This window comes from Moschus berezovskii, chromosome 22 (genome assembly GCF_049115385.1).
Source record: "Moschus berezovskii isolate FMDL1 chromosome 22, NW_MosBer_1.0, whole genome shotgun sequence".
Classification (NCBI taxonomy): domain Eukaryota; kingdom Metazoa; phylum Chordata; class Mammalia; order Artiodactyla; family Moschidae; genus Moschus; species Moschus berezovskii.
The window spans coordinates 53,414,894-53,436,034 of NC_142481.1; the positions used below are offsets into that span (position 1 = coordinate 53,414,894).

General features: G+C 47.7%; 1 protein-coding gene across 5 annotated transcripts in view; it reads left to right on the plus strand.

The window, feature by feature from the left end:
- MBTPS1 (membrane bound transcription factor peptidase, site 1) overlaps positions 1-21,141 on the plus strand; it is a 46,295-nt gene that overhangs the window by 13,800 nt on the left and 11,354 nt on the right. For all 5 annotated transcript variants that reach the window (XM_055413038.2, XM_088830665.1, XM_055413039.2 and 2 more), the window contains 13 exons: positions 628-831; positions 2,850-2,960; positions 3,358-3,467; positions 4,915-5,031; positions 5,478-5,545; positions 9,581-9,683; positions 10,583-10,734; positions 11,990-12,151; positions 15,370-15,514; positions 18,696-18,884; positions 19,102-19,274; positions 19,711-19,826; positions 20,394-20,550. In XM_055413038.2, the coding sequence (XP_055269013.1) occupies positions 628-831; positions 2,850-2,960; positions 3,358-3,467; positions 4,915-5,031; positions 5,478-5,545; positions 9,581-9,683; positions 10,583-10,734; positions 11,990-12,151; positions 15,370-15,514; positions 18,696-18,884; positions 19,102-19,274; positions 19,711-19,826; positions 20,394-20,550 (1,807 nt within the window). The remainder of the gene's footprint in view (positions 1-627; positions 832-2,849; positions 2,961-3,357; positions 3,468-4,914; positions 5,032-5,477; positions 5,546-9,580; positions 9,684-10,582; positions 10,735-11,989; positions 12,152-15,369; positions 15,515-18,695; positions 18,885-19,101; positions 19,275-19,710; positions 19,827-20,393; positions 20,551-21,141) is intronic.

Below are 21,141 nucleotides of genomic sequence, written 5' to 3' on the forward strand. Positions count from 1 at the left end.
CAGTAAACAGAGAAACTGCACCATTGCTTAGTGCACATTTTCTTGCACTCTGCCCTCCCCCCACCCCCTTTCTGGTTCATTGAGAATATGTGGTTGGTGAAATACCAAGCATTTCTTTCATTTCAGTATCAAAACTGACTTTGAAGTGAAGTCGCTCAGTCGTTTCCGACTCTTTGCGACCCCATGGACTGTAGCCTACCAGGCTCTTCTGTCCATGGGATTTTCCAGGCAATAGTACTGGAGTGGATTGCTGTTTCCTTCTCCAGGGAATCTTCCCAACCCAGGGATCGAACCCGGGTCTCCTGCATTGTAGGCAGACACTTTACCGTTTGAGCCACCAGGGAAGTCCCAACAAAACTGACTTAATCTGTTTAGAAATGATCATTTTATCAGTTGTTCCTTCCCTCTTACTGGTTAGAAGATTCTAGGTAAAGAACTGTTTGGGAAGAATGTGGTGGCTAAATAATGTCCTGTGGATGTAACTGTGTTGAGAAGTTCCTTCTAGCAGAGGGGAGACAGTGTCACTCTCCTGCACAGGGGTTTCAGGAGGGGGTCACTGCACTGGTGGAAGGAGTTTCCCCTGACAGGTATGCATCCTGAGTTTCTGTTCTCGCTCCTTGCCCGCAGCTGAGCCCGGCGCGCCCTGTAACGAGACCCGCTGGAGCCAGAAATGGCAGTCGTCACGGCCCCTGCGCAGGGCCAGCCTCTCCCTGGGCTCCGGCTTCTGGCACGCCACTGGGAGACACTCGAGTCGGCGGCTGCTCAGGGCCATCCCGCGCCAGGTTGCCCAGACGCTGCAGGCCGACGTGCTATGGCAGATGGGCTACACAGGTGGGTGTGGGGGGCCGGGCAGGCCTCCTCCCTCTCCAGCACCCGTAGCTGAGGGTGTGCCACCTCATGCATCTGTCCTTCTGCAGGTTGAGCTGGACGCACTCAGCTGTCCCTTTGTCCTGTGTGTGGGTGACAGCGCCTGTCTTTGTCTAGTCCTGCTCACGTTTTGTGTCTTACTGTTTCTGAGGTGGACAGGGCATGTTCTTTCCTGTTGTTGCATGTGAGCAGACACAGTACTTACTGCCCACGCCATGGCTGACTGGCAGTCCAGTGGAGTTCTGCCATTTCCCAGGGAAGGAAGTCAGATCCAGAGATGTCACCTTGATTTGAGCACATCCTCCCATACAGTGGCCTGTGTGCAGCATGGCTAAGTAATTGTCAAGATTGTGATCTTTTGTTTCAGAACAGGAAACAATATTAAAGACTGTTTCTTAGAAAATAGAGCTCACAAGCAATCAAATGTTTTTTCTTACTGATTAATCATGGCAGAAAATTCCTGTTTTAACTGATGTGGTAGTTTGGATCCTAAACATTAACTCATGTCTCTGGTCCCTCGTACGTCACAGTTTGTCTTGGTGTCTTTCCATTTCTCCTTGACTTAGAGACCCAGAGACTTTACCCCTGCTCAGACTTCCTCAGGAGATTGACATTTTATTAAATGATGATTTCCTCTTGGTTTATCTTTTTAGGGCAAAAGCTTCACAAAAGAGAAATTCTCTAATCATCAGAAAAGCATTTTTTATTTCCCCCAAACTAGCTATTTTCTAGTATTGTGTGTGCATTTTAAAAAAGGAAACAATATACTTTGATGGTTATTTCATTGTAATTGATTATTTAATGCAGTATTGATATGGACACACTCTCTTACTGGAGAGACATTTACGTATCAAGGCTCACTCCTGTTCAGTTCAGTTCAGTCGCTCAGTTGTGTCCGACTCTTTGCGACCCCGTGAATCACAGCACACCAGGCCTCCCTGTCCATCACCAGCTCCCGGAGTTCACTCAAACTCAAGTCCACAGAGTCGGTGATGCCATCCAGCCATCTCATTCTCTGTCGTCCCCTTCTCCTCCCGCCCCCAACCTTTCCCAACATCAGAGTCTTTTCCAGTGAGTCAACTTGTCGCATGAGGTGGCCAGAGTATTGCAGTTTCAGCTTTAGCATCAGTCCTTCCAATGAACATCCAGGATTGATCTCTCTAGAAAATATGTAGGAAAACAAATACAAGATACTCGTATTATTTAAAAGCTAACAGGAGTGATCTCCCGTAGGAAAACAAATACAAGATATTCGTATTAAAAGCTAACAGGAGTGATCTCTCTCTAAAGGAGATCACTCCTGTTAGCTTTTAAATAATACGAGTATCTTGTATTTGTTTTCCTACATATTTTCTAGAATTTCTTGATCTGACAGTATCAGTCATATTTCACATTGGTGCACGTAGCTTTTGGCCAGTATCTGAAATAGATCTGTTATTATAGGAAAGTGTGTAGTATACTGGTTTTCCTTTAAGTGTGGTTTTCCCTGCATGTGGGTGAGAGCTCGTGTCTGCAGAGTTGTTGTCATGAATGAATAGCACTGAGTCCTTGTCAGAAGGAGGAGCCGCCTCCCGCTCCTGTGAGTGAGGGCGTTGTGGTGCTCTGCGCCACCCCCAGGGCCCCTCTAAGGGGAATGGAACCTGGAGAAAATGGCCTGAAGAGGACAGTCCATCATCGGTGTAGGATTTGGGGGAGGCGGTATCATGCCTGGGTGCGGGTGACAGTTGAGGGGTGGCCAGAGGCACTTCCTGTGTGTCTGTGGGTCTTACTTAGCAGCTGGTGTCGGCCATCCTCAGCTGTCCCTCTCTCTGGCCTCGGCTCAGCCAGGCCACGGGCATCTCCCTACTATGTGCGTTCTGTGGGCAGGCTTTGTCTCTGGGTCCCCTGGTGTTCTGGGTGGGTACCAATGAGGAATGTATTTTACAGACAAAAACCCAGAACTGGTTTTTCTGAACATGATTCTGCTCTCTTCTTGGAATAAGGCACTAATGTAAGGGTTGCCGTGTTTGACACTGGGCTAAGTGAGAAGCACCCCCACTTCAAAAATGTGAAGGAGAGAACCAACTGGACCAACGAGCGAACGCTGGACGACGGTGGGTGGCCGGGGGCCTGAGGGGCGTTTCTGGTTGCTCCCATCCTCCCTTTTATCAGTTGAGGGGGTTTTTCTGTGTAAAGGATTAAGTAGTCTGTATACGACAGTTATTCAGACAAATCCAAGTTGCTTTGTGCCTTTGGCAGAAGCTTTTCTAACTATCTCAGAGGAGGTTGGGAGGTGACTGAGGAGAGGGGTTGCCTGGTGGGAGGAATCCTTGCTCTTCGGGGGGAGCAGAAGCTGCTGGCCCCCAAGGTGGGGCTGGTGAGGTGCAGGCTCTGAGTGGAGGCCCTGGAGAGGCACTGGGGACTCTGTCTTGGACTTGGAGAACGAGTCTGTTTGAATCGATGGCCCATATTATCAGCCATGCTTCATGACTTTTTCCTTTCGGACAGCAGGGTTGGGCCATGGCACATTCGTGGCAGGTGTGATAGCCAGCATGAGAGAGTGCCAGGGATTTGCTCCCGATGCAGAACTTCATATTTTCAGAGTCTTTACCAACAACCAGGTATGTGTTTTGAGGGCCCCTGAAACTTAAAGAATTGGTTTTAAAATGTGAAAAGTCAAAACTATAGAAGAGAAGTGCTGGTTTAAAGGCAGTACACATCCGTGATGCTGAGCATCTCCCGGCCTCCCACGTGGCCTTGTCCTCTTCCCGCCACCCCCTTCACCAGCCTCACCGGAACACCAGAGACCCTGCTCCATGGGGTTCCTTGACCTCCCGTTTCTCCTGTCCACCACGCCTCGGGCACACTTATACTTGAGAATAATCCACGTTTGTGTTCTTGCTGTTTTGCTGGACTGACTGCCTTGGGGGTCGCTGTGTGCCCAGCATCATGTTGGGTCACGAGGATTTAGAAGCTTGCTCCCTCGCTCTGCATTTGGAAACATGACTGGAAAGAGGGAGGGTCTTGGTTATTTATTTATTGTTAAAATCTAATTTTTGCCCAGGTAATACATTATTCTCAAACATCCAGGGCACACAGGGATAATTCTCCCAACCCTCCCATCCAGCAGATTTTTACCTCACTTCCCCATGTCCCCCATGTGATTATATCCTTTCCTCCTACAATTTCTTTTGCATATTCAAGCAAGTGTAACTGTATTGTCTTGTTTAAAAGCCTTTAAAAAGCATAATTCTGAATCATATTCTCTTTCTACTGTTTTTTTTTAACATTTTGCGTTTATTCACGTTTTTTAATTTGTAGTGATCTTTATTTTTACCTGTGGATCTAAGTTTCCACATCATATAATTTCCTTTCAGCATGAAGAGATGCCTTTAGTATTGCTTGTAATACAGTCTGTTAGCTATGATTTCTCTCAGCTCTAGTTTATCTGAAAATGTCTTTATTTCATCTTTAGTCCCAAAAAACTATTTTAACTGATTATCATATTCTGTATTGAAAGTATTTATTCCCTCCAGCACTTTACTCCATTGTTTTTAGTCTATTGTTTTCTATTCTATTTAATTTTGTACCTTATAAAGCACCTGAATGGTAGTACATGAAGTAATTTAACTTTTGTGAGGAAGCTGTTAGAGAAATAATAACTATCAGAGAAATAATTCTGTGAAATGACGTTCAATCTGTTTAGGAATAAAGAATATTAGACAAATAGGTTAAACTGTTTGGAAACAGTTAAGTGAATAGATGTGTCTTAAGTCTTTCTGCAAGAGCGGCAACCATAAGTTTGGGATCTCCCCTGGGCGGGCAGGCGGGCTGTAAGGTCAGTAAGGTATTGGACGTGCGACCCGGTGGGACAGAACCCTGGGACCCCGCCCTCCCTGGTGTCCAGGCCCGAGGAGTGGAGTCTCTGGGTGTAGTGGTATACATGGTAGAGCCTTCGTGGTTCTTGGGACCTCTTTCTGAAGTTTACGTGAATACTTCATGCCACTGGGAGTCTGATATTTGGAGACTTCCACTGCAACACCTAAAGCACTGTTTTCACACGGCCAGGTCTCCTACACGTCCTGGTTCCTGGACGCCTTCAACTACGCCATCCTGAAGAAGATTGACGTACTGAACCTGAGCATTGGTGGCCCTGACTTCATGGACCACCCCTTTGTCGACAAGGTTGGTCCTGTCTGGGCAGGGGACCATGCTGGTTTGGTGGCGGCTCCTGCTCTCCTGCTCCCCCACTTTGCTTCGTGTCTAGCGTGCTGCTGGCTTTGTCACCCAAGTGGGGACAGCTCTGAGGACGTGAGCTGTAGGGATTTGTGTGGGCAGCAGGTCACGGTGCCGTGTTGGTGCCTCTCATCTGAGCATGAGGCCCATCTTCTCTGGGCATGTCAGGAAAGCCCGGGTCTGCTCTGTGCTGCAGGGACCTGTGTCGTGGAGTCTCTCTTCTTGACACACTGGCTGCCAGACATACCATGTCTGTCCTCGCCCGATGTTGCACTTCCAGGGGATCTCTTATGTTTTAGTTCTGTTTTTGAAAGTTGTAGTTGTTTTTGGACAGTTATATGTTGATTGTCTAAAAGTGATGTCCTTTCATAAATAAATGCTTGCTAATTTTGTAGGTGTGGGAATTAACAGCTAACAATGTCATCATGGTTTCTGCTATTGGCAATGACGGGCCTCTTTACGGGTAAGTATCTCTGATAGGAATAACCTTCAGTTCAGTTCAGTCGTTCAGTCGTGTCCGACTCTTTGCGACCACATGAATCACAGCACGCCAGGCCTCCCTGTCCATCACCAACTCCCGGAGTTCACTCAAACTCATGTCCATTGAGTCAGTGATGCCATCCAGCCATCTCATTCTTTGTCGTCCCCTTCTCCTCCTGCCCCTAATCCCTTCCCGCATCAGAGTCTTTTCCAGTGAGTCATCTCTTCTCATGAGGTGGCCAAAGTATTGGCGTTTCAGCTTTAGCATCAGTCCTTCCAGTGAACACCCAGGACTCATCTCCTTTAGAATGGACTGGTTGGATCTCCTTGCAGTCCAAGGGACTTTCAAGAGTCTTCTCCAGCACCACAGTTCAAAAGCATCAATTCTTCAGTCATCAGCTTTCTTCACAGTCCAACTCTCACATCCATACATGACCACTGGAAAAACCATAGCCTTGACTAGACGGACCTTTGTTGGCAAAGTAATGTCTCTGCTTTTTAATATGCTATCAAGGTTGGTCATAATTTTCCTTCCAAGGAGTAAGCGTCTTTTAATTTCATGGCTGCAATCAGCATCTGCAGTGATTTTACCTTAGAGGTATCTTTTCCTTGAAATAACTGAAACACTGTTGTCTGTCTGTTTCTGTATTTTTCTGTATCTCTGTGTATCTATCTAAAACTTTGTGTTGTGGAACTTTTCAGTACATACAAAAAAGACTTAGTAATGAATCTCAGATACCCACACACTTCAGCGGTTGTGACTCAAGGAAAGTCTTGTTTCTGTTTAATATTTTTTTATCACCTTTACTGGAAATAGCAATTTGGAGGCCTGAGGTTTTTATTCTACTCTTTTTACTCCTACAAGCAGTCAGGAGAGTAAATCTGCTAGAAATAAGTGGGTTCCACAGTATTTATTGAGACCCACTATGCACAGGGCACAGGGTGAGGAGGTAGATGAGATGCCTGCCTTTTTAGGAAAAGATGTGGCTACAACAAAACTCAACAGGAGAACGTGCAGGCTAGTATGATGGACACAGACGGGAAGGATTGGATCAGATAGGAGGGGCCAGAGAGCAGTGTCACAGACATGTCCCTTTGTGCCCAGTTGTGTGGTGAATCAGGTCACGTCAGAGTGGCTGGGGATCCAGGACATTAGTCACTGGTTCATAGGCGGTATCTGTTAAAGATCCTAATTTCCTTTCTGCTTACAGCTCCGAGTTTTATCCTGTAGATAGCGTTTCTAGTAATGTTTTGGGCTGACACACTTGGCATGGGGCGTCTGTCATCGTCCTTGATGGGTTCCTGGGATGGGTGCGGTTCAATGCTGTGGCAGGGGATTTGTGGTGATGTGGGGGAAGAACTGAACGCTTAGTCCTGCCCCTGTGTTCCCCGGTCCAGGAGAACCACTGGCATGGTCGTGTGCTCATGCCCTGCAGAGCTTGCGTGCTGGCTTGCATGGCATCCTGGCTGTGTGGCTGCATGGAGCAGGCCTCGGGAGCCCTGACAGCACATGTGAAACTGTCCAGGGCGGAGGATTCGGCTGAACTCTATGAAATTAATGACGCTCTAGGTCATGGTTCCAGCCTCAGTTCCGTCATTGATCCTACTCTCCTTGTGGGGGTCCAGCTTGTGACTCACAAGTGTGAGTGATGTAACCATGTCCCCAACTAAGTTCCGCTGTGACAGACACCAGTTACTTAGCAATCTCTCATTAGGCGCTCTTGTCTTCTCTTTCTAATGTTTCTCCATTTACCCCTCCCCCAATTCTGATGTCCCTGCTCAAGGCCAGCCTTCCACAGCTCAGCACCCCCAGGTTATTGTCGGTTTCCGGCCCATCCTCCTGCCTTCAGTCTCCCCAGCCCTCCCTTCCCTGCAAGGGTGATGTGGAACAGAGCCAGGCAGGTCTGATTGTCCTTAGGCTGAGGGACCTTTGCTTTCCTGAGGCCTGGCCACCCCATGTGGCTCCAGAGAGCACAAGACCTTTTTAAGGTGGTGGCTGGAGGTTGAAAGGAAACATCCAAGGGAGAGCACCATGAATACTGAGCCTCTGTGAGTGGTAGCTGTTCCTTTCTCTTCCTTTTTCTGTGTTGTTAAAATGCACTCAGCAGTTTCCTTAACTAAGGATCTGTGGTGGGTTCTTGTTGCCTGGTCAGATCTCAACTTCTCCTTGGGTTTCAAGGTCTTCTATAGTCTAGCCTGGAGTTGGCAGACTTTCTGTGAAAGTAGCAGACAGTTAACAGTGGAGTCTCTGTGGGCCACGTGGGGTTTGTTGCACCTGCTCACCTACCCTGATAGTGTGAAGGTGGTGGGGATACGTGTAGACAAGTGGGGTGTGGCTGTGTCCCAGTAGCACCTGACTTAGGGAATTGGATGCGGGGCCTGGTCTGGTCCCGGCAGAGCTCCACAGCTGTGGCCTCATTGCTCGCTCTCCTTCGCACATCGCCCCCATTTCTGGCTCCTCCCTGGGTCTCCATGGGGACCCAATGTTGTGGTCGCCATCACCTGCTCCTGCTGCTGACTGCCCCCACACCCTTGGCTTGCCTTTCCGTTCATACCAGCTCTTCCACATGCAATCCTGACTGCTCTGCACATGCTGGTTACTCTTCTGAAATCCTGTGACTCCTGTGGGCAGTCACATGTGGGAGCCTCTAATCAAGAGAGCTGCTTGTGCTTAGCATATTAGCAAGGATCCCAGGAGAGGAGGCCCCGGTGTCAGACTTGTATCTGCCCACGGAGCCTCATGGGATCCAGAGTCCACCAGCTGTTGGGCGGGCGGAGGGTGGTACCCGCTCACCAGGGCACAGCCTGCCTTGGGTAGGGCAGGTCAGGTGACCATAATGCACTAAGAAGCCGAGCTGTGTATCGTAGGCCTGGCACTGCCTGATCCATCCCCGCAGGTACCCCTTCCGGGAGCTCTCTGGGGTGCAGCCCCCTTGACACTTGGACTTCACAGTGCCTGGGAGTCTATGCTGCCCGTCCCCCTTTTCAGTGCCAGCAGAGCTTTTTCGATGCTTTCCTCTGTATCTTAAGGGTTTAAAGCTCACAAAATGTAGGGTTGGCAGGGAGAAGGAGGGCAGGAAGGTGGCGATTTTTATTCTAATCTCTGCTGTCTGATGTCACAGAAATTTGTAAACTTTCACTGTCAGCCAACTAAAAAATCACCGTGGTGCCTTTGTACAGCCAGCTGGTAGTGTGTTGGTGGTGGGTGAGCTAGGGAGGCGGTGCCAGGTTCAACTCCGTGGGTTAAAACAGTTGAATCCTGCTGATGTCATTTCAGCTTCATGGAGCCAGTTGTGGTTCAGGAGTTCATTTACTGGTGGTGGAGTTGAAATAGACAAAGCTCTATAACTGGTGGTCTTATACTTTCAAAAAGTTCAGCTTCGCCTTGACTCCATAGTATAAGTGATTTTGTCATTCCCCGCTTCACCGTCATTTCTTTGTAGATCTAGTGCCCTTGAGGTGCTGGGGAGAATTGCACGGTCTTCGTGGTGCATCCGTGTTGTCTTCCTGAGGAGCTCAGGTTGCTGAGAGATGAGTGGCCTCTACGGTTGCCGTGAGGGAGGGGACACCTGCCCGAGACCAGTTGAGAGCTTTGTTTCTGACGGTGGCAGGGACATGTATGTGGCTGCAGTTCCTTCTGCTGGATCTGGACTCAAGCTGGGGAGGCAGGAGGACGCACTTGCAGCAGCTAGGAGGTGATGTGCGGGTGTGTACATAGGTGATGCTGTGACAGTGACTGGTCCTGTGGAGCTCAGAGGGAGTGTTCCTTCACGCCTGGCAGTAATGAGGGAGATGTGAGCCTGGGGCAGGGGGGTGGGAAGCCGACAGGGAGGGAAGGAGAGAAGGAGAGGGTGCCCAGGTGTGAGGAGATTGACCCGGCAGAGGTGGTGGTGCGCGGGCCAGGGCCACAGCCACATGTCATGTCACAAGAGCACCTGCTACAGACTCAGACTTCACCCTCATTTGAATCTTTCATTTAAAATGGTTCCTCTCCCCTGTGTTTCTGTGCCCGATGCAGGACTCTGAACAACCCTGCTGACCAGATGGATGTCATCGGAGTGGGCGGCATCGACTTTGAGGACAACATCGCCCGCTTCTCCTCGCGGGGAATGACCACCTGGGTAGGCGGGGCTCTTTTCCTGCTGGAGAGTCTGTGTGTGTGTGTGTGCACGTGCATGTGTGTGTACTTACGCGTCTGGCTCACCCTCCCGTCCGAGTAGATGCTTCCTCGGATGGCAGCCGGGCACCCTGACCTGTACCCGCTGTCCTCCTGGTCTTCTCACCCACCTGCTGTGTCCTTGGCCTTCAACGAGGCAAGTGTTTTAATGGCATTTTGAGAAATGTTCCTGAATAATCTGCGAAGCTGGAGGTGAAGACATCCTTGCTCAATGTCCCATGTGTGCAGGTCCAGAGTCCCATTTATGTGTGGTGGCCAGGAAGGAGTTTTCACTTCACAAGTGTCCTTCTTTCTTCCAGAATATAAGTGCCAATGTAATTTTCATTTCCCCCAGTTTCTGGGAAGCTTAAAAGAGTTCTCAGTTAAAATCTTATCCTGGGTTGCTTGTATGGCTACACTGACTGTTCTAAGTCGTTCTTTTCTTTCTGGTGATAGATGGAAATGCCAGTCATATCATGTAACTTTTTACCTTATTAAGAAAATGTGTCTTTTCTCCCTCATTTTTAATTTTAACTTGCTAATTTTTCTAACATATTTCTAGTTTTTAAGTTGTCTATAAATCAGTTTCCAGTCTTGCATGTTAGCAAAATTTTAAGTATTCATTTTTTAAATGCTCTAGAGCATTGCATTATGCTGGTCATTATAAAAACACATCAAAAGATTTTATTTTCTGTGTGATCATTTATGCTTCTTGTGAATTGCAGGGAATTTCAGATGAAAACCAGCACCATGCTCAGGCTGTGCTATTTAGCTGATGGCGTTTCTGGTTTCATTCACTCATAACTGCTCGGGGCTGTGTGCTTGCGTGGGGGCCTGACGGAGACCACACTGCTGTTGTTACAGGAGCTGCCTGGAGGCTATGGCCGCGTGAAGCCTGACATTGTCACCTACGGCGCTGGAGTGCGGGGCTCGGGCGTGAAAGGAGGGTGCCGGGCCCTCTCGGGGACCAGTGTAGCTTCCCCGGTGGTGGCTGGTGCTGTCACCTTGCTGGTGAGGTGGGTGTCACTTGGTTGGGAGGGGTGGCCGGCAGCAGGCCAGGAACCGAGTCCTGCTGCTCACCAGCTTGTCACGGGGCCTTGGCCCATCTCTGCAGAGGAGCCAGGAGTCTATGTCTCGACGGTTCTTGTGGGCGTTGCTGAGAGAGTAGAGCTGTCTGGTCTTCTGCTGTCAGGAGTGGGAGGGGAGTCCTTGGTGCCTTCTGTTCCCAGCCTCATAGCCTCTCTGAGGATGATGTTTTCAGTGGGGAGGACGCCTTCGCTTTTCTCCTCCCTGCAGCAGGGAGAGCACCTCTGGGGGGTCAGCAGTGCTTTGTAGTGTGAGAAGCAGCTTGTGCAGGTACCAAGCCACAGGGAAGCGCTTCCTCGGCTCTGGCCTTAGAGCCCTGGGAGTAGCCGGAGCTTCGGCCTGGTCTTGCTTGGTCGGCAGGTGGGCCAGGGCATCCACCTCAGGCTGAGCTGTGAGCAGTTCTTGTTTCTGCCAAAAGTTCCACTTTATTCTCCTCACATCTGAAGTCAGATTCCCATCTAGACCTGTTTATAAAAAATACAGTAACACTCCAAGACCAGCCATCCTCATAGAAAAATACTTAGCAACTGTGAAGACAGAATTTTTCTTTACTGCTGCTTCTTTGCATTTAGGGAGTCACAGTTTACTTGTATTTATAACACATAGGTACACAAACACACGTGTTTTAATGCTGGTGTTCTAAAGCAAGAGAGTCTGGGTGCTGCTGTCAGTCCAGCTGTGTTCTGACAATGAGCCCTCCACCAGCCCGACTCACCAGTGTGGTGCGTCCCACACAGGTCTCCAGACAAAACAGGCCTGTAGGGCAGTGGGCTTCCCTCCTGGCCATGCCTCTAGGCCACGCAGCATCGAGTGCCTGCTGGACCCATCTCCATCCTCCCCTTCTCCCAGCCAAGCTGCATCCACCTGTCAGGAACCTGTAACTCCTACCTGCAACCTCTGAGGTCAGCTGTATTGAGTTAGTAGGAAAGTATGTTTTCCTGGTCAGTTTAGTATGAGTCCAGAGTCCATGTTCTCACAACCACTTGGAAGGAAGTAAGTGGTCAGTCTCGAGGCAGGAGCAGAAATGAGCATGTTTGCCCTTGTCTTACATGAGTTTTACTGAAGATCCCATTAGATATAGAGCAAGGTTGGCGGTCGTGTGATTGCACTGCTACGGGTTAGGGATGGTCTGGTTTTCCTTCTTTTGCTAAGAGCAGATGAGCAAATATGCGGTTCTCCCCCCAGCACAGTCCAGAAACGTGAACTGGTGAACCCAGCCAGCATGAAGCAGGCCCTGATCGCGTCTGCCCGGCGGCTTCCCGGTGTCAACATGTTTGAACAAGGCCACGGCAAGCTGGATCTCCTCCGAGCCTATCAGATCCTCAACAGCTACAAGCCCCAGGCCAGGTCGGTGTGCCTGTCTCTCCTACAGGCCTTTCTCCTCTTCCTGGGCTCCCTCAGCACAGGCTATTTGCCTCAAAACAGAACCCACCCCACCACACAAGGCTTGGGGGCCTTGGGGAGCTTCATGATGTTGCTTTTGCTGGGGCACCAGAACTGCTCCCCACTTCCCCACATTCTGCTGTTTGTAATGTCAGTGATTTAAAGTAATGAATTCCTGCTTTTTTTTTTACTTAGTAAAACTTTTTTTGAAGTAACCTTAAACTTACAGATATTTGCAAAAATCACGTTGACATTCTTATGTATTGTACATCAGGACTTCAGCCCTGCATTGGCTTTTCCGGTGTCAGCATCTTACGTAACCATCACACATGCCACATAGCCTAGCAGTTAACACTGATACATTACCATCTACTAACCTGCAGGCTCTGTTTGGATTTCGCCCAGATTTTTCCCACACCGTCCTCAAACCTGGTCCAGGATCCAGGCCAGCATCCACGTTGTGTTTAGTTGTCATGTGTCCTTGGTTTTCTCCAGTTGGGCTCGTTAGCTCAGTGTCCTTCCTTTTGTTCTTGGCGGTGCTTGCCTGCATCCTGAGGTTTAGGTGATGTGTCAGACTGGACCCTTCAGGAAGTGGTTGCCAAGAGATCTCCTGGGGGAGGGGCCTATGAAGGATGAGGGGGAGGAGGCGGGAGAAGTGGGGAGAGGACCCTCAGGCCAGCAGAAGTCTGAAATCTTTCCTCGTCCTGGAGAATCCCTGAATCAAGGTCACCGTTACAGGAGGCTAAGTCCCCAGGGCTGGGCTGGCTCTGGTGCCCACTGTGCTCGGTCCCTGGCACAGATGTGGTGGAGTGTACGGGGCGTTGGGCAGCAGGAGATGCGGTGCCAGGTGTCCACTGCAGGGGCTTTCTGTCTCTCTGTGACTGCGAGTATCTTGTGGGTGCACATTTGTAGATGATCTTGTTTCTTGCCATACTTTCTGTCACTACGTTTAATATCCTTAGATGGTTCTTTCCTGTAATGGTTCTTATATAGAGATTGCCTCTGGCGATTTTCTGCTTCTCTCATTCCTTGTGCATTTATTAACTGAAATTCTGCTGTAAAGAAGCGCTGTCCTCCTCTCTTGTTTATTATTTCAGTTACATCAGCATGGACACAGATCCTTGTTTCACTCTGACTATAATCCATTAATGTCTTTGTTTATTTCATTGCTCCTGTTGTCCCAGACTTGGCTCTTTGGAGCTCCTTCTGTTTGGCTCCTGTGTCTTTTCATTGTCTCCATCGTTGTCCACTGGCAGCATTTCTGTGCCCATTGTGGGCATCAGTCCTTGGTCCACGCAGCCCTGGTCCTTCAGTTGGAGAGTGGGGTTTAGAAATGGACGCCTGGCCCCAGGCGTGCTCTTGGCGACTGTGTTCCTGCTTGGTTCTGGGCCCTTTCTGCAGGCCGAGCTGGCGTGCGTGCGCGCACACACACTCCTGCACCTTTGCTGTGTCTGTGGTGCTGCCTGTCTCCTGCCCTACACGGCCCTCACCGAGTCTTCTCGCTGGTTATCCTTCTCCAGCAGCAGGCAGCCTGGCTGTCACTCTTCACCATGTCTCTGTTTACTCGGTCCCAGAACACACATGTGGAAAGTGTTAGAGCTGTAACTTGTACCCTGGTGAACACAAGTTTACTCACTAGAGGAAATCTGTTTAGATTTATAGAATGTAATCATACTGTCAGTGACCTCAATTCATTTCTTTTCTTCCTCCCCACCAGGCCCTGTCAGTCTGATTTTGCTGTTTATTTTCAGTGTAGTTGCGTTCATTGGTTAGTATGCATATTTCTCTTTGGATTCCCACTACATTCTGGTTGATTTCAGCTAGTTACATATTGCATTGTGAAAGAGGATGGTGACTCTAAGGTCTGAGCTGCACAGAGCACGCCTGGCCAGGTGTGGTCCTCCCACCCCTCTGTTCTGCTCCCCGCTCCTCCACCCCCACAGGTAACAAGGCCAGGTGTTTTTGATTTATCCTTCTTGAATTTATTTTTTTCACAAATGAGCAGATATATATCTATCTTCTTATGTATCCCCTTCGTTACGTGAAGGATACATTATTGTAAGTACTCTTTTGTACCTTTTTCATGTAACAATATCCTGGAAATCACTTTGTATCCATTCACAGAGATCTTGCTTCTTTTTTATAGCTTCCTAGTGTGGATACCTTTGTGTATTCAAGTAGGAGTCTATATATGGGCATTTAAAGTGTTTTCAGTATTTTGTCATTTTAAGCTGCTTGTGTCTGTGTGTCCTAGTTTTGTTGGAGGTGTGTCTGCAGGGAAGATTCCTAGAAGCAGGGTCCAGGCTGTGAGCAGAGGGTGCCCAGGGGGTACCGCTGGCCTGTCTGCCCAGAGCCGCACTTCGTGCCTGTCTGACACATGGGAAGTACTCCCTCAGGGTTGCATTTATTTGCAGTTCTCAGGTTGTGAGTGAGTTTGAACACTTTGTCTGTAGGTAAGAACTTATTCTATATCTTTCCTGTGAAGTGTTTGTTCATTTCTTTCACCCATTTTTCTTTTTATCTGGGGATTTTGTACCTTGGTTTAAATGTTGTTTACGTATTAGGGCAAGTAACCCTTTGCTGCAGGTATTTCTCCCAGTTTGTTAGCTGCCTTTTGTCATAAAAGGCGGTCTTTTTTGTTTTAACTGCTCAGTTAGTTTGCCGGTGTTGTTGTTTTTGCCCCTGGATTTTGAGGCACATGCCCTGAGGTAAAGGAGAGACTCACCCCTGTTTTCTTCTACTTGTTTGCTTTCTTTTATATACTTGATACTCTGTTCCATTTGGGGTTTTCTCCACTATGTATGGTGTGAGTTGTGAATCTAATTTTATCTTTTACCAAATGGCCACCCATTTATCCCAGGTCCGGTTATTAAAAAGTCCATCTTTGCCCCATGACTTGAGACTGAGTCCAGGTCTGCCCTGGGGCTGCTCGTACACTTGTTCTTCGCTAGCTGCAGGCTCCAGGCTATGGGGCAGAGGTGATACCCATGCATGCCACTGTGCCGCGGGCGATGCCGGCTGGCCTGGAGGCCTCCTCACCGCAGGGAGTGCTGTGAGGCCAGGTTCCCAGACCCTGGCTGAGGCTGGCTGAGGCTCAGGCCCGCTCTGGTGATGCTTTTCTGCGATTGTGTCTCGTCATTGCCGTTTCCGACTCTGCTACAACACTGTCCTGTCTGTTTCAGTTTGAGCCCCAGCTACATCGACCTGACCGAGTGTCCTTACATGTGGCCCTACTGCTCCCAGCCCATCTACTATGGGGGCATGCCGACTATCGTCAACGTCACCATCCTCAATGGCATGGGAGTCACAGGGAGGATCGTGGACAAGGTGAGACTTGCCCTCTGGCTGGTGGGGACCTAGATGTGGCCCAGACTTCCTCCTGGCTGGGGATGGGGAGCAGTGGTTTGTTCTCCCCTGAGGCGTTTACAGATAAGTCAGATACAAGGATGAGACTAATTTGCTATGCTTGTACTTGGCGTCTTGAGTTTGGTTCCTGAATCAGCTAATTGCATTTGAGTCTTCATCTTAACAGTTAATCACCAATAATTAAAGGCCCACTTGTAATTATTTTATTGTTTAATGAGTACACATGGGCGTTTGTATTTAGAAGGTATGGTCTTTATTTGAATTTTGTTTTTATAATTTGTTTTACACTTACTATATAAACATTATCACAACAATAAAGGATAGGGAAAAAGAACAGAAAAATGATTTTAGCCCCAGACATGAACAGAACCACTATTAAAAAAAAGTTCAAGTCATATTTTGTAACAAATTACCGTAGTTGTTTAAATAAGTGTATTTAAATTGATTCAGTGCCTATCAACACTATTTCATCCTTGCTTTATTTCATTTCTGAGTCCTTTATTTCACTTCTTTCTTTTTTTTGACTTTTTATTTATTTTTGGTTGTACTCAGTCTCTGTTGCTGTGCACAGGCTTTCTCTAGTTACCGCCAGCAGGGGCTCCTCTCTAGTTGCAGTGTGCAGGCTCCTCATATCGGTGGCTCCTCTTGCAGAGCGTGGGCTCCCGTGCATGCAGGCGTCAATAGTTGTGGCACGTGGGCCTAGTTACCCTGAGGCACACGGAAACTTCCCAGACCAGGGTTGGAACCTGTGTCCCCTGCGCCGGCAAGCAGATTGTTAACCACTGGACCACCAGGATTGGTGCAGAATGTCTTGATGGCAGGATTTCACTTTTCATGAAGCTATCACAGAAAGTACTTTTTTTTTTTTAATCTTTTTTTTGTTCCTTTTTGGCCACAGTGTGTCATGTCGGGTCTTAGTTCTCTGACTGGGGGTTGAACCCAAGCTCTCTGCAGTGGAAGCACAGTCTTAACCACTGGACTGCAAGAAATCCCCAGAAAGTACATTTCTTTTAATTTGGTGAAATTAATAAAAGTCAGTTGCCTGGGAGGGAAAAAAGAATCTTTTCTATCCCTTATCTGAAAAGGATATTTTTAGTTATCTTTGTGTGGTAGGCAAAAATTTATTCTTTTTTTTCAGTTCTCACATTATAAGCATTTAAAAATGTTATATATAAGCGCTAATGTTAATGGTTGTTTAATATTACATGGAACTGCTAAGTCATAATTTGCTTGCTATTCTTACTTGAACAAGGTGATTTCACCTGTAAACACCTCACTGAATATCTTTGTGCATTTGGTTTTCTTTTGTTCTGAACTGTATTCTTAACATAATTGCCCTGGGTTAGAATTCCAAGTAAGAGTACAGGAATGTTACTATGGCTCTTGGGACAGGATACCAGATTGTTTCCAGAAGAGGCCCATCACCTGAGGCTGCCACTGATGGCGTACAGAGTGGGGGTGTCTGGTGGTACATTCTTTTTTCCCAGTTGCATGAAATTTTAAAAAATGGAGATAAAATTCACATGCCATGAAATGCTACCTTTTTAAATTGTGCATTTCAGTGGTTATTACTATATTGACAAGTAGTTATGTAAGTCTCATACTTGTAATTCTGGAACATTGTCATCACTCGAAGGAGAGACCCTTGCTAACACTTCCCATTTCCTCCGCCTCAGACCCTGACAACTCCTAATCCACTTTGTCTCCATGGAGTTACCTTTTCTGGATGTTTCCTATGAACAGAATCATACATTTCATGGTCTTTGTGACTGGCCACCTTCATCGAGTGCAGTGTCTTTGAAAGAGGCTCATCCACACTGCAGTGTATCAGTGCTCCACTCCTTTTCGTGCCTTACTGTGTGGAGAGGCCCCACATTGTCAGTTGATGAACCTTTTGTTTTTATGTGGTTCATCTTATAACTTTAAATCTACAGGGGATAGCGAGTACCTTGTTTAATGTGTACTTTTTTGGTTATTGACAAGGTGGGGGTCTGCATGTTTGTTCCTGATTATGTTTCTCTTTTGTGAATTAGCTTTTCATTTCTTGACCCATTTTTCACTAGAATCTAGTTTGTCCTTGTCATCTTCACACCAGTGTTGTGTGTCATGCTGAAAGATTGCCCAAATTACTGTTTCTTGTCTCTTTAATATTAGAAGTGGCTTAAAAATTTGGGGTAAGGGAGTAGTTTGGGAAAGGTTTCACTTTATCACGTAGTTGTTATTTTCCTCTATGATTTCTTCTGTTTCAAAAACTAGAAACTCATCTCTCCAGAAATATAAGAAAATTTCAGTTTTATTTTCGACTCACTTTTCTTTTATGCCTGTTAAATATTTAATGTTTTCATCTGTGTTGAGTCAATCTGATGTGTGTTATAAGAGATGGATGAGAGTTCATTTTTTTCTCAGTTGTTAATCAGCAGTCTCAAAAGAACGTATTCAAAATCCCTGTCCTTTCTCATTGTCAGTGATGCTGTATCCCATGAATATTTTTCTTCTTTTTCACAGGTTTTTTTTTTTTAATATGCTTACTCTCCTGGGAAGTATATTACTGTTTTCTGGCTTGTGAGGGAGTTAGCTTGAAGTACTGGTTCATTGTGAGAGCCACTGTCTGTCTCCCCTTTCAGGCTTCCCTTTTTCCTCGATCCTGGAGAGCCTGGCGGGTGGTTTCCTTCACAGCATGGCCAACTCTCTTTGGGGCTCCTGGGCTCCCTGCCCGCGCAGTCACTGGCCTTGGAATCTGGTCACAATTTGCATCCATGTCTTTTTTATTATTTTATTCCTTTTAAGTAGTTTGGTTCTTTAAGCACACAGCTGAGATCTAACCCCACATTTGAGCATTTTCTTTTATGTTAGTTCTCTATCAGAAACAAGTTCTTTGTCAAACCATGTGTGTCCCCACCCTCCCTTTTTTAAAGCTTGGAGGGGAGGAAATTTTTCTTTAAAACTGGAGTTTATCAAATAGTGTTTCTAGGCTTTTCTAGTGGATGATGGTTCAGGCTCTGCCCAGGCGGCCTTGGTTACAGACTGCTCAGTGTCTGTGTACATTTCACTTCACCTGTTTAGTGGAGTGTTTCTCAGACACCCACGTGGGTAAGTTGGGAACTGAGCTTCTCACCTGGGCCTCTGCCTCTTCCTCCTGCAGCCCGAGTGGCAGCCCTACTTACCGCAGCACGGAGACAACATCGAGGTTGCTTTCTCTTACTCCTCAGTGCTGTGGCCCTGGTCCGGCTACCTGGCCATTTCCATCTCTGTTACCAAGAAGGCCGCCTCCTGGGAAGGTGTCGCGCAGGGGCACGTCATGGTCACCGTGGCTTCCCCGGCAGAGGTGGACGTACGTGTGCCTGGGGGGCTGGTGGGAAGGTAGATGTGGGCTGAGCGCCGGGCACTTGAGTATGAGACACAGGCCATGTGGGTCCTGGCCTGGCGAGCACCTGGGGACACGACCTGCACAGTGAAGAGGCACGGGTGGGCTGTTTCGTGCCATGTTTCTGGCATAAAATGTTTCTTCTGAGCAGAAGGGTTGTTTCAGAATTCTTTTCTTCCTTTAGTCAAACAGTGGTGCAGAACAGACGTCCACAGTGAAGCTGCCAATCAAGGTAAAGATCATCCCCGCCCCTCCCCGGAGCAAGCGCATCCTCTGGGACCAATACCACAACCTGCGCTACCCGCCCGGCTATTTCCCCCGGGACAACCTGAGGATGAAGAACGACCCTCTGGACTGGTGAGCCCTTCACCTCCACCCTGTCCTTCCCGGCCAGGCTGGAGTGGGAGGGAAGGTGACCCGTGGCAGGCATGTAAGGCTGCCTGTGTGGGCACCGTGGTTCACTGCCAGCATCTCTGCGTGCCCATGCTGAGTTTGTGCAGCACAGCTGGCTGCTTGCTGGCCTTTACATCTGTGCCACTGCTAAAGTGATGCTTTAGTGCACCATGTCTTCTCGTCATTTTCTCTCCTTCGTGTCTATGCTGTGTGGGTGATTTCCTGTTATCACTACTTTATATGCAGCCCAGGCCGAGCTGGTCTGAAAAGCTGGCTTTCGTTCCAGTGGACGAGCCCTCTGGGTGGTGAAGCTGCTCCTTTGGAAGTGAATCCCCTGGCCGTTTGGCCTTCAATCCGTGGAAGGACTGGGAGGGTTAGTGCTGGGCTTCCTCTGTTTCAGGAACGGTGACCACATCCATACCAACTTCAGGGACATGTACCAGCACCTGAGGAGCATGGGCTACTTCGTCGAAGTCCTCGGCTCCCCCTTCACGTGTTTTGATGCTAATCAGTATGGTGAGTGATGCGAGGTGCTGGCAGGCTGCCCCGCTTGGCTGGGGAAGGGTGGGGGCAGGCTCGGGTCTGTGCTCCTGATGTTCAGCTGAAATGTGAAACTCTCAGGATCACTGGGGACAAGGACATTGGTATACTTTCATTATATTATCATCAACATTATTGACTGGGTGATTTTTGCAGAAAGTAACGCCTGTGGCTTATGATTTGTTATGTGAGTGAAAATTGAAACATTCTGGTCGGTAATGTTCAAGTAACAAAATATGTATTAATATGTTTCTGGTCAATAAGTTGTTGATTTCTTTTTTTTAGTCAAAAGAAACTCTAGCACAGAATTCTGCTTCTTTTTGAGTAAGTGAAATATTCTCATGTAGGTCATCACCAGTGAAACAGGCCACAGCTGGCCAGTGTCCACGTGCTTTCGTACCCTGATCTTTTCTTTTACACCCCCTTCTGATGTGGAATAGGGGCACAGGACAAATATTAGAAGCCAGTAAGTGGAGATACCGAGGCCAGTGTAAAACCACATGTCTGAAGTGGTGAGATGGCCTTCTCACCCCTGTCCCTCAGGAACGTTGCTCATGGTGGACAGTGAGGAAGAGTACTTCCCGGAGGAGGTGGCCAAGCTGCAGAGGGATGTGGACAACGGCCTCTCACTCATTGTCTTCAGTGACTGGTATAACACATCTGTGATGAGGAAAGTCAAGTTTTATGATGAAAACACAAGGTACTGACACGAATTAGTATTTGGATAAGAAGTTTGACTTTATAGGAATTAAATCCCACCCAGCAGAGATCTAGAGTGATGACCTTTCTGGCCATCAGGCAGGTTCAGACACCTGGTTAGGGCAAGCTCTCCTTTGGCAGAGGTGTTCTTGAAAGTCAGCTTCTCATTGAACCAAGTACTAGTTGAAAGGGTTCATTGTTTCTGTTGATCTTAAGACATTGGAGCCTTAAATTTCTGTATATTCTTTTCTGTTCTTCCATCTCTCCTTTACTGTGTATGTTTAAACGCACCAAAAGAACAGTTATTTAAAGAAATCTTGCAGTAGATTGGTTATAGATGACAAATTTCCAGTGTATTATGAATGTCTCACCCTTATGATACATGTTCTTTTTTCAGAGTCTGTGACTTGACCTTCATAAGTTTCCTTCTTCCTTCACTGACCCTCTCGAAGTCTAGGCTGTATATTCAGTGTGTTTATGTTAAATGTGGTGCATTTCATGAAATAAATTGGGCTTCGGTTTATTCTGTACACTGGTTGGAGCATTTACATTGTGCTGTTACTCAAACCTGGACAGTTAGTTTTAGGTGAAG